The 13030-nt window shown below is 33.4% G+C and overlaps 1 protein-coding gene across 1 annotated transcript; it reads right to left on the reverse strand.

Annotated features, from left to right (window-relative positions):
• Window positions 1–2517: 2517 nt before the first annotated feature.
• Window positions 2518–11097, reverse strand: LOC139041559 (C-type lectin domain family 12 member B-like). Its single transcript, XM_070494381.1, has 8 exons — window positions 10768–11097; window positions 10262–10378; window positions 8326–8424; window positions 7349–7468; window positions 6175–6246; window positions 5881–6032; window positions 4940–5046; window positions 2518–2889 (listed from the first exon to the last, which is right to left on the reverse strand). Exons 1-8 carry the CDS (start codon window positions 10799–10801, stop codon window positions 2736–2738), a joined length of 855 nt encoding a protein of 284 aa, XP_070350482.1. The 5' UTR covers window positions 10802–11097; the 3' UTR covers window positions 2518–2735.
• Window positions 11098–13030: the final 1933 nt, after the last annotated feature.

The raw sequence follows: 13030 nt of genomic DNA on the forward strand, positions 1-13030 counted from the left end.
ATTCTACAAGGCCAACATCTCTCCAGTTCCAAAGCCTGACAAGACAACACAAAAAAGGAAAACTAAAGGCCATTATCACTGATGAACATAGATGCAAAAATCCTCAACAAAATTTTGTCAACCCGAATTCAGCAATACATCAAAAGGATCATACATCATGAGGCAGTGGGATTTATACCAGGGACTCAGGGATGGTTCAACATCCACAAAACAATCAATGTGATATACCACATCAACAAATTGAGGAATAAAAACCACATGATCATCTCAGTAGATGTAGAGAAAGCATTTGACAAGATCCAACAGCTGTTTATCATAAAAACTCTTAACAAAATGGGGATAGAAGGAAATTACCTCAACATAATAAAGCCATATATGACAAATCCACAGCCAACATCATACTCAATGAGCAAAAACTGCACGCCATCCCCCTGAAAACAGGAACAAGACAAGGATGCCCTCTATCATGACTCTTATTCAACATAGTACTGGAGATTTTGACCAGAGCAATTAGGCAACAGAAAGGAATAAAAGGAATCCAAATAGAGAGTGAAAAAGTGAAACTCTTGCTGTTTGCAGACGATATGATCTTATATATAGAAAACCCCAAATAATCCATTGGAAAACTAATAGAGATAATTAACAACCACAGTAAAGTTGCAGGGTACAAAGTCAGCTTACAAAAATCAGGTGCTTTTCTATACTCTGATAACAAAGTTACAGAAAGAGAACTCAAGAATACAATTTCATTTACAATCGCCACTAAAAGAATAAAGTACCTAGTAATAAATTTAACCTCGGAGGTGAAGGACTTATACAATGAAAACTATAAGATATTACTGAAAGAGACTGATAATTACATAAAGAGATGGAAGGATATTCCATGCATATGCATTGGAAGGATAAACATAGTTAAAATGTCCATACTCCCCAAAGCAATCTACAGATTCAATGCAATCCCAATATGAATCCCAATGACATTCTTCATGGAAATAGAACAAAAAATCCTAAAATTCATATGGGGCAACCAAAGGCCCCAGGTTGCTAAGGTAAACCTGAGAAAAAATAACAAAGTTGGAGGTACCACAATGCATGACTTCAAATTTACTACAAAGCCATAGTGATCAAAACAGCATGGTGCTGGTCCAAAAACAGGCACACAGATTAATGGAACAGAACTGAAAGCCCAGAAATAAAAGCGCACCTCTATGGACAGCTAATCTTCGACAAAGGTGCCAAGAACATACAATGGCAAAAGGATAGTCTCTTCAATAAACGGTGTTGGGAAAACCGGACAGCCACAGGCAAAAGAATGAAGGTAGACTGTTATCGCACACCATACAAAAAATAAACTCAAAATGGATCAAAGACTTGAAGATAAGTCCTGAAACCATAAAATTCCTGGAAGATAATATAGATAGTACACTCTTTGACATCAAACTAAAAAGGGTCTTTTCGAATACCATGTCTTCTCAGACGAATGAATCAAAAGAAAAAATAAGCAAGTGGGACTTCATCACACTAAAGAGCTTCTGCAAGGCAAAAGAAACTAGAATCAAAACAAGGAAACAACCCACCACTTGGGAGAAAATATTTGCAAATCATATATCTGAAAAGGGGTTAAATCTCCGTAATATATGAGGAACTCATACACTGAACAATAAAAAACAAGCAACCTGATCAAAAAATGGGCAGAGGTTATGAACAGACATTTTTCCATAGAAGATATACAGAGGGCCAATAAATACATGAAAAGATGTTCAACATCACTAAGCATCAGGGAAATGCAAATGAAACTACACTAAGATACCACCTTACACCAGTTAAAATGGCTATAATCACTAAGACTAAAAATAGCAAATTTTGGAGAGGGTGTGGAGTAAAGGGAATCCTCATACACTGCTAATGGGAATACAAACTGGTGCAGCCACTATGGAAAACAGAATGGTGATTCCTCGAAAAACTAAAAGTAGAACTACCATATGATCCAACTATCCCACTATTGGGTATCTACCCAAACCATTTGAAATCAATAATCCAAAGTAATATATGCACCCCTATGTTCACTGCAGCACCATTCACAATAGCCAAGTCATGGAAACAATCCAAGTGCCCACCAACTGATGACTGGATAAAGAAGATGTGGTATATATATAATGGAATACTACTTAGCCATAAAAAAGACAAATTCATCCCATTTGCAACAACATGGAAGGACCTGGAGGGAATTATGCTAAGCGAAAAAAGCCAGACTGAGAAAGACAAACACCAGACGATTTCACCATATGTGGAATATGAACAAACACACAGACAATGAAAACATTTCAGTGGTTACCAGGGGAAGGGGGTTGGGGGGGGTGGGCACAAGGGGCACAGGAGAGCACTTATGTGATGGCACACAAGAAATAATGTACAACTATTGATGTAAACTATTATGAACTCAATAAAAAAATTTAAAAATAAAAAATATAAAAAAGAACCAAAAGGCTAAGTATTCATAAGAAATGATATGTTTATTAGTTCACTTATATAATTCTCACAAAATCAAAGCAGTTCTGAAATTTCTAAGTTTCTTGGGATACGCATACTTTTCTGGTAATCTTACACCCTGCCTCCTTCTATTATAAACTCATTTATCAGTTTCTGCCATGAAAAAAATGTTACAAATAATATGAAAGAACAATAGAATAAAGGCAGGCAGATCTTGAATCTGGAATATTATTGAGATGTGAACCTCATAGCATTTCTTTGAATCTTCTTATAATTTTTTGGGGGGCAGCCTTCTCACACATGCATGAAGAGGGTCTGGTGCAGTTATCAGTACCAATGGTGTGTGCATTTATGTACACACACTTCCCCTGGAAATCCTGTCTTGGCTCTAGTAAATGCCTGAGAAATTAAGAAAACACAAGTCACTGGTCATGCTCATTATATTCAAATTAAATAGTGTTATTTAAGAACTTACTACATGAATTCATTGTATCAGGTGCTGTGGGGAACTCAAGGCACTGTCTTCTTTTCAAAGAGTTCATAAATTTATTTAAAAAATGAGATAGGCATATAAGTAATAAGCTTCACAAAAATGTGATGATTAATTATAAGTGGGAAAAATACATCTGTATAGAGAGGAAGAGAATGGTCTGATTCGAAAATTATCACAAAAATGGGAAATATGACCTGGGATATGAAATTGTGTTTAAGTACAGATTGGCATGATAGAAACCATTCAACTATGCATGTACAGCTACAATTAGAGGAGAGATATTTTAGTTGTAAATACATTACATGAATGTAAATACATTTGCATCAGCAAAAATATTTATGAAATTTGGAGTATAATGTATATGTGTACATATATGTGTCTGTATTTCATATATATATATATATATATATATATGTAATATATCAGGACGCTTCCCTCTGTTCAATTATGCACTACAATTTACAAAATCTCTGCTGACATAAATGCTATAGGGTAGGTGTTACCAAATACTCCAGTTGAATTTAGTCCTTGACTAGAGATCTAGATTATGAAGAACACTTTTGGTCAATGCCAACAAAGCTACATTTCATCAGCTCTAGAGCAAAACTGTCATCTATGACAGTCTGGAAAAAAAGCATAGCTCATCTATTCATTTATTAAACGCATAACAGATTCCTTTTCAAAATATCAAAGGAATTAGAAAAAAAAGAATTTTTAACTGTGTTAGGAGAAGTAAATTGCCAAAATATTTCATACAGTCTTCTATTCATTAATTCAACTTGCTTGTTGAGTATTCTATGTACCAAACATTGTATAAGGTTTGAAGTAGAGGGAAACTTTCAAATCACAGAATTCCAATAACTAAAATGATCAACCATGAAAGTAAGAATAGATTCTCAATGTGAGGCAATAGTACAGTCAAGTGTAAGAAAATATTCAACTATGTTTACACATAAAATATTTACACAAATTTTGAAATATTTAAATGGCATTAAATTATTTGAATATTAAAATTTTAGTATATGACAAATAAGACATTAAAATCAATGATGGAAGAATAATGAATCATTTAACAGTACTTTGCAACTGATCACCTAATTGAAATATATACATAGAGAGATAGATATAATTATATCTATATGCGTACACACATGTACATGCTTAGCATTCTCTGTCACAACCCAAAATATATTTCAAATGAATAAAGGCAATTTCGGTATACTTAAGTGTTAACCATTTGTTCACATAATAAAAGCAAATAAACTCAAAAGGCAAATTAGTGAAGGAAAAAAGTGGCAAGACGTATCTGAAAGAGAGGGCAGAAACTTAATATATAAGGAATTGTACCAAGAAATAAAAGATAAATGTGATAAAATGGGCAAAATTATTGATACAGGTTATAGGAAAAACAGCCTCACTAAACAGCTGAAGAATATAATGTAAAAGAATAAAATAAAAAGTCAGCTATCAAAATTATCAAAAATTTGAAATGTGAATTAAGATGGACACAGAGTAATGAAACAGCTTGCTAATATATTTATTTTTGCCATAGTTGTCTAAAGCAATGTTTCTGTATGGCAATTTAGCAATATGTATTTAAACCATAAAAACGGCCCAAATTCCTTGGCTGAGGAATAACGATTCTGTTATTCTTCCCAATATAAATACAGATGTGTCATTAATCATATATAGTGATGTCCTTCCCCATATTATATTTATTATCTGAAATTATCATTAGGCAGATCATCTAATAAGAGAGGCATATTTACACAAATTATGAAAAATATAAATGACTTTATGATTTATAAAATTGTTGACAGTATAATAGGAAATAACAAAAAAACAATCTAAAAGATCTACCTTTTGTCCCCAGTAATCTTCTCTATTTCCTCCAGCTCTTTAAGGAAAAGACATTGTAAAAGGAATAAGGAATCGGATTATATACTAGAAACTTACAGCTCAGGAGAAGGAAAGGAGCCATCCTCCCACTTCCATTTATTGTCCTCTTCCTTGTAAGATAGGCCAAGCCAAGTATGATTTGCTGCAAGTAACTTCATGATACTCTTAATGGAACCAAAATACACAAAAATATTAATACTAAAAGCATATTAGAGATGAAAAATATGCAGTGAGAAGGAAAGAATTACAAAAATAAAAACAATGCAGTCTATATATGCTCACTGATAAATGAAACCTCAAAAATATTTCACTACTGCAGTGTCTATACTTTTCTCGAATCAGGAACTAAATACAAAGAATAAAAAATAGATAGCTAACAGAAAGTTTTATATTCAAGAAGACACCACACCAAAATATGAATTACTTTTCTTAACTCATTGTATCATTTATTGAATTTTGTGCCTATTTTTTGAGCTTGATATATATCATTGAACAAAAATTACAAAAATGTCTGCTTTGGGGGAATTTCAGCCACATACAAATTAACAACGTACATATAAATAATATGGTATTTAAGAAGGTGACGAGCGCCATAAAAAATTTAGAGTGGGTGAGAAGAACTAAGAGTACAGAGGAGGGCATCTGGTGGGACACTGATACACAGGTTGCAATTTTAAATAGAGTTGTCCGGGCAAGCTTTATTAAGGTGATAATTGAATCGATACTTGAAGGAGGTGAAGTAGTTAGCTATGGCTATATCTGAGAGAAATTGCATGCAGAGAGAATAGCAAATGCAGCGTTTCCAAGGTGAGGGCATTACTGGTGTGTTGGGAAGAGAAAGATGTGCTGAAGTGGAGCACACCTGGGAAAGATGAGTAAAAAAATAACGCAAGACAGTGTCCCTTTTCCTTGTTTTAGAGCGGCAAGTGAGACCTTCCTTTGCCTGGTACCTATGATATGTTCGTATCCCAGAAGTAAAGAATGAAATACAATCTCACCGTCAATTTACTCCTTTGTGTCTTTAAAAATGTAGCATTTAAAGAAACACAGAGATCAGAACAGTTTAACCAAGAGACCATTTCCACGGTTTGGTGGTAGCAGTGGTCTCTGTATTGCACCCAGTGATTCAGAGAATGTCCACACCTGTCTCCTAGGAAAGAAAATATGTAAACTTCAAAGTTCACCGAACCTCATAAACAAGGCCTTATGGCTTCATAAGTTTTCCCTCTTAAAAGATTGAGGCTCTTATTAAGAATTATTGTTAACTCAGAATTTTCTTACTTCCAGATTACCTTGCGTGGCCTTTAGTTCTTCTAAAGCCTCAATGAGATATTCATTCTGGTTTCGGAGCCATTCCAGGTTTTCTATATGGGACATCAAGACTTAACATTAGATGAGAACACATGTTACATCTGAGTTTTGTACTATTTTAAGAGTCATAATAATGATAATGATCAAGTGGTAAAATATACAAATAATTTTAGTCCAATCTCCTTCCCTACTGAATTAGTTTCATCTTTCACTGAAATCACCAATTACATAGAAAGCAACCTTTAAAAATATACAACATAGTGATTATTGTCAACAATATTGTATTATAAATTCAAAGTTGCTAAAAGAACAGATCTTGTTTTCAACACAAAAATGAAGTGATTGTTATGTGACATGATAAAGGTGTTAGCTAAAGCTATTGAAGTAATTACATTGCAATGTATAAATGTGTCAAACCAACACATTGTACACCTCAAACTTTAAAAATGTTAATTTCAATTATATTTCAATAAAAAAAAAGAAACCCGCCTTTTCACAAGGTCAATCACTAAAGGACTCTCAAATGCTGATTTAATTGTTGAATATAATCTTGATACCTCATAAGAAAAAGAAAAAACTAATATTTGAATTCAAAGCCTTTACAAAATATTTAGTTATCATAAACATAGACTTTTATGTTAAAATTTAATTAGCAAAAAATTAAGCTTTATGATTAGTCTAGTATTTTAAACTCTTATCCTTGGAAGGCATTTAGAAACTATGAAAATACCATTACTTTTCAGATATTTAAGTTCTTCCATTTCCATGCCCCCTGAACATCTTGCACATACCTCAACTACACACCTTGACACTTGGGTTTATTTTTGGTTTACATGTTTTTCTCTGAGCCTCCTGAGAGTAGGGTTCATGTGGTGTTTGTTGTCAATCACAAGCCTAGTGGCTGGCATATAATAAGCATTGAATAAACTTGAATAAACTGATTAATTAATATAGGAAGCTATGCTTGATAAATGTGAAATTCACTCAGTTTCAAAAGATGACATGAAAAGTAAAAGAGGCAAGAAGCCATCAAAACTGCCATGCTGTTTTATTAGAGAGTTCCCTATTGCATTACGTAATGAACCATTTTAAGGCTGTGAAAAGAAACACAATATGGCATTCTGTAAAGATAGTTTATTCTAGCTCTAATATTACCTTTGTTTTCATCAAGAACCTTTTGGACCTGAAGAAATGTTTCTGCTCTGTTTTGGAAAGACTCAATCCATTGATTAAGGCTCTTCAACTTGCTTTCTGATGACTGAACACTTTGAAAGTCTAAGAACGAGAATTCAAGATGTGTAAAACACATATGCAATTATGAAACAGTATTGAATTAGATTATGAAGTTTAATTTTTATAGTTTTTTACTTAATAAAGTTTCCCATAAATGTGTTCTAATTATAAAAAGATGTTTGGCTAAGCATGTTTTCATTTATGCACTATTATTTCTAAATTCTATGCCTAAAGCTGAAATATCTCAACACCTTATAAGACTGAATGTGTTTATATTGGTACAACAATGGTTCAATTAAATTCAAATAGACAACAACAACAATAACAATAATATCAAATAAATCTTTTGGCATCATGACTGGTTGATACAGTGTACAGAATTTCACTTCCTAAACAAAATTATAGAATTTTGAGTTTCAAACTAATGTTATTAATGAGAAACTACGATTTTTAAATAACCAGTTGCAAATAATTGTAATAATAAAGAGAATATTCTCTTGATCCAATTTAGGCTGCTGTAGGCACAGAAATTGCAACAAATTGTAAAGGAAGTTACTTTCTATTTTCAAAGTAAAGACAGATGCAAATTCATCAAGCTAAATTTCTTAGTAAGTTGTAATTTTCAAAATAATCATATTAATAAATCATTACTATCAGTATCTTCTGCAGAAATTTCAATTATGTAGCCTCCCTTGAAAAAAGTATGTAGTTATTGAGAACTCACAAGGTCAAATTCATCCATATACTAAAAGATTGTGATACTTTTATGTCATTTTTTCCTGTTCCCTATCCACAGTGGCAATAAACTGTGTACCAAAAAGGATTATCAGAAAAATGTTTGAAGAAATATAATCTAACAAACAGTCTATTTCTTCCTTCCTCTAATTAACTGGACTTACACTGATAACCAAAGAATCCACACAACACCAAGAGCAGCAGGCTGCAGACTCCCAGGATGGCAGGGATTGTTCCATATAGAGCAAAGGGAAGAGGAGAAGCTAAGAAACAGAATGAGTGATGATCAGAGATAATGTGAGTTCCAGTAATTTGAAATCATAATATCATTATTTTGCATTTATTATTGTTCTTAAAATGTCTTAAATTTCCTGAAAGAAAATATCCAGTGTGTGAATTACTATGAACTATTAGGCTGAATGAGGAAAAACAAAACATTTAAGAGGATGTGTAGAAAAAGGGTTAACATAGCAGACCTGACTGCTATCCTCAAAGGACTGCTTACAAGGTTGGCCTTGGCTGGTGTCTGGAAACTTGGATTTCAGGAGGGTTCCCACCATAAGAAGAGTGGCTCACTAATGCCTAAACTGTTTGTGAAAACAATATCATTTGTGGTGAACATCTGTCTTCCTTCTGGAAGTCTGGGATTTTGCTACATGCCAGCCAGAGGCTGTCTATGTGGTCAACCCCCAATGAAGATCCTGAACACCAATTCTCCGAGTTTCCCCGTGGGCAACATTTGACACATTGTCAAAACTTGTTGCTGGGAGGTCTCATATGACTTTACTGGGAGTGTGACTCTACTGGGAGAGGACCCTTGGAAACTTGAGCCTGGTCTCCCCCACACTTCACTCCATGTGCCTTTCCCTTTGCTGACGATGCTTGTTATCCTTTCACTGTTGTAAATCTGAGCTCTAAATACAACTGTAGACAGAGTCCTGTGAGTTCTCCTAGTGTATCATCAAACCTGAGTGCGGTCTTGGGGACCTCCAGCAAAGGTGAAATTTTACATGCAAAGTATTACTAAATATCTCTAAATACTAGGCATAAAATTTCAGTTGAGATTACATTATCCCCATTAATATGATCAAATGCAGAAATGCTTATTTTAAATCTGTTATTATTAAGATGGAATTCTTTAGTTGAACTTCATGACTAGTACCATGTTCCCCTCACAAAAAAAATTACTGTAAATTTCATGGAATGTTTAAGCTAGATGATGTTTCTTTTAGGCCTAAAACATCTATAATTTTATTAAATTTCACGAAAATAATGTTATAGCCATTCTAGAAGCTAAAATCAACATCATTGTTTATAATCTTTGTGTTACGTCTATTTCCCAGAAAAATAAATTTATATACTCCAGTGTAAAAAACATATATTTCCGTATGTTACAGAAGAATTGCACTTTTGAAACAAGGTAAAAATCTCCATCAAAGAGAATGGTTATATTAATAATCTATGTCCAAAACGTTCTTTAATTCTCTGAAAAAATCACTCAATAGCTATTAACCAGAGGAAATTTTGCCCACAGGGGGCATTTGTAAATATCTCTAGACATTTTTGGTCTCATAACAGAGGGAATGGTGTTACTGGCATCTTGTGGGTGGAAGCCAGGGATGTTGTTAAACACCCTACAATCCTACATCTGCTACAGCAGGGTTATCCAGCCCAACATGCCAGCAGTGCTGAAGTTGAGAGACCCCATTCTAACTAAATAATGCTAAGTTTAACTATAATCAAAAGGAGGCAATCGAGTACTAGTATTTTACTTTTTTTTGTCCTTTTACATATCTACCGAATTTTAAACTTTGATCATCTTGTTAAGTCTCTCAGTTTTATATGAAGAAACAAGACTACATTTGGACAAATGGCTTCTTTCTTATCTTTAAACATGTCCCTTAATTCATGAGACTTTCAAAATGAGAAAGTTCTTTTTACTTCTATATATATTTTGAAAATATTTCAACATTTATATTTGGTTTAAATAGAAAAATTCACAAATAGAACAACTAGAGAGTAGTAAAATAAAGGGAAGGTGTACCCTCAGATAACAAAGAGAGAACATAGAGGAATAAAATCTCGTTATTTATACTTTACCGTCCACTTTGGTGCGCTCAGGAATTGGGCCCCATTCATCCTCTGGAGGAGGAGGAGGAAGGGCAAGAGGGGGTTCCAAGTCCACAATAGGGATTGTCTCTGTCTGCTCAGTGGTTTCTTTTAGCATAAAAAATATGTAATTAATTTATAACCTTGTAAAGCAAATGAGATTAGAAGTTGATTCTCTTCAAAGATCGCTAGAAATAATACGGTAGTAATAAAATCGAAGACACTCAAATCACATTTTCAACTCAGTGGCCCATGCAGTTCTTCTAAAACTAATTAAATTGATTGACTACACCTTGTATCTAGCCAGAAAATACATATTTATTTCTGTCAATTATATTTAAAAGCTCTCTTTTAGGTATATCTTGGAAATATTAAAGAAAATATAAGACATTTATGCCCCTGTTATAACCATAATCAGCAGTGATGATAGATAAAATTAACAACTAAAATTTCATTTTCATTAAAATAGTATAGAACATTTAGATTAAAAAGAATACCTGGATGTGGTTCAGAGTCTGCAGCCTTTGACATTATGGAGCTTTTTGGATGATTTCTTGTCCCAATGGTGAGGAAGAGCCCACAAAGATGTTGGTAGGTGAATGAAGTGATATTTCTGCCACTATCCTTCTAGAGTTGATGAGAAGTCCAGGCTTAGGCTAAAGTGGGAAAGCTACTTACAGTTATATGATACTAATTTACTTTGGTCAAAACCACAGAGGAAACGTGAATCAATAACTGCACATACTGCTAACAGATTTGCAAAAATTAAAACTGCCCCCATTTAATTGAATTATGTATAACAAGTCTTTAATATCATCTGGTTTGTGTAGGTAATACTCTATTACTCTGGAAATAAATTGGGACAACATATTTTCATGAAAAATTATATAATTGAGTAGTCTAGATTGAAAATTCTCATGAGAATTGAGCATGTAGTAAAGGAAGACATAGGTATATGGAAGTTAAGAAACGAGATAACCAGAGGAATAAGAAAAGGAATAATACTGGAAATAACAGGTATCTGTTAATCAAAGGTGGATGTAAATGACAGCCTATATGAAATGACATTTAAAGATAGAAAGCACATAATAAAATCTATATATCAAGATATTTAACAGTTTTTCTTGAGGTTTTTGGGTCCCACCTCTCAACATTTTTTCAATTAAAAAAACTTCTCTTCACAGAAATAGGATTGGGTAGCCGCCAACAATCTACCTTTTGCTATTTGTTGGACTCACATGAAAGAAGCTCAATATTTGTAATGGGATAGAAATAGATACTGTACATAAACAAAAATAGACATAAGACTCTTTCTCATTGGGTTTATAACCTCATAGAAACTGATGTATGTTTGAACCAGTCTGGTTGAAACCACACAAGATACGTCAGAGGTAGGCAGTTGTCATAAGTTTTCCATGCTTCTATGTCTAATTTAGATCAAATGATCTTCAAAGTAATCCTAAAACATATCACATTTTATCTTTTAATACCTGAAATACAAGATTTATTGAAAAATATTAACATTACTGTTCACTCAAAGATCTCAGTAAAGTCAAGGATGGAGAGAACAGAGGCTTAGTCAAAAAATATCTTACATTGATTTTCTGCCTATATTGAGATCCATTTTTATTCTGTCTACTTTAGACTCTGAATTTAAAAATCTGATTGCATTGCATTGGGTCAGAATTCAGCGAAGTATAAGTGGGAAAAAGGAAAAAGTTTGAACATCACTTATGATAAGCAAATGTGGAAAAATGTATAGATATCTACAGTATCCCATTCATGGGTTCATCCATTCTATTAGAATGAAATAAACTTCTTGTACTGAAGCCATATGATATGATTAATTACCTCTCCACTTGTGTAGTTATACATCTCCGCATTTTAAGGAGAGAGCCCTGTAAAGAACGAGCCAGAAGGAAGATTCTCTACGTTTTGTTTTTAGGAGAAGAAGAAAAGCAACTAGAAGAAAATATAGTCTGCCTTCCTATCCACAGTTGCGGGACCTGTGGATACTGAGAGCCGAGTAAGAGACTTGAGCATCCGCGGATTTTGGTATCTGCAGGGCTCCTGGAACCATTCTTCATGGATACTAAGAGACGACTAAATAAATATGTTTATTTAACTGACATGAGCATAGAGAATTATTTACATTGTTGACCATAGGCAATCTGGACTATAGGCGAAAGGAAAGATTATTCATATTTGCTTCATAATTAGGCCTCATTATATACATGTATTATCATGTTTTTAAAGAAATTCTAATAAAGTTAGGGAAGTAAAAGCAAAGAGTCATTCAGCATTAAAAAAAGTCCCACGGTAAACTTTATCCCAGAGAACGCTCATAGCTATATTATATCCAAGGACCAGAAATATTAGAAACAATGTGTGTCCATAAATGAAGGATCGGGTAATTTGTTGTTAATATAATGAAATATTATACATTCAATATAATCACTTTATTTAAATCTCATTAATGGCATAGACATATGTTTATGTAGAGAATGACTAAATAAAAAGACTACATCAAACTAAAAAGCTTCTGCACAGCAGGGCAAACCATCGACAAAATGAAAAGGCAACCTACAAAATGGGAGAAAAATTTCCAAATCACATATCTGATAAGGGGTTAATATCAAAAATGGATAACTCAATAACAGCAAATTCATAAAACTCAATAGCAAAAGCGAAACAAACAAATGATCTGACTATAAAATGGGCAGAGGAACTGAATAGACATTTTTCCAAAGAAGACATGTA

Source organism: Equus asinus, chromosome 22 (genome assembly GCF_041296235.1).
Source record: "Equus asinus isolate D_3611 breed Donkey chromosome 22, EquAss-T2T_v2, whole genome shotgun sequence".
Taxonomy (NCBI): Eukaryota; Metazoa; Chordata; class Mammalia; order Perissodactyla; family Equidae; genus Equus; species Equus asinus.

Excerpts from the sequence above, each read along its gene's own strand:
- LOC139041559 (XM_070494381.1), bottom strand. The coding sequence starts at position 10,801 with ATGTCAAAGGCTGCAGACTCTGAACCACATCCAG. Across the intron at positions 7,469-8,325 it reads TGGATTCTTTGGTTATCAGT|ACTTTCAAAGTGTTCAGTCA; the intron begins GTAAGTCCAGTT and ends TCTCGTTCTTAG. Across the intron at positions 6,247-7,348 it reads GGTTCTTGATGAAAACAAAG|AAAACCTGGAATGGCTCCGA; the intron begins GTAATATTAGAG and ends TGTCCCATATAG.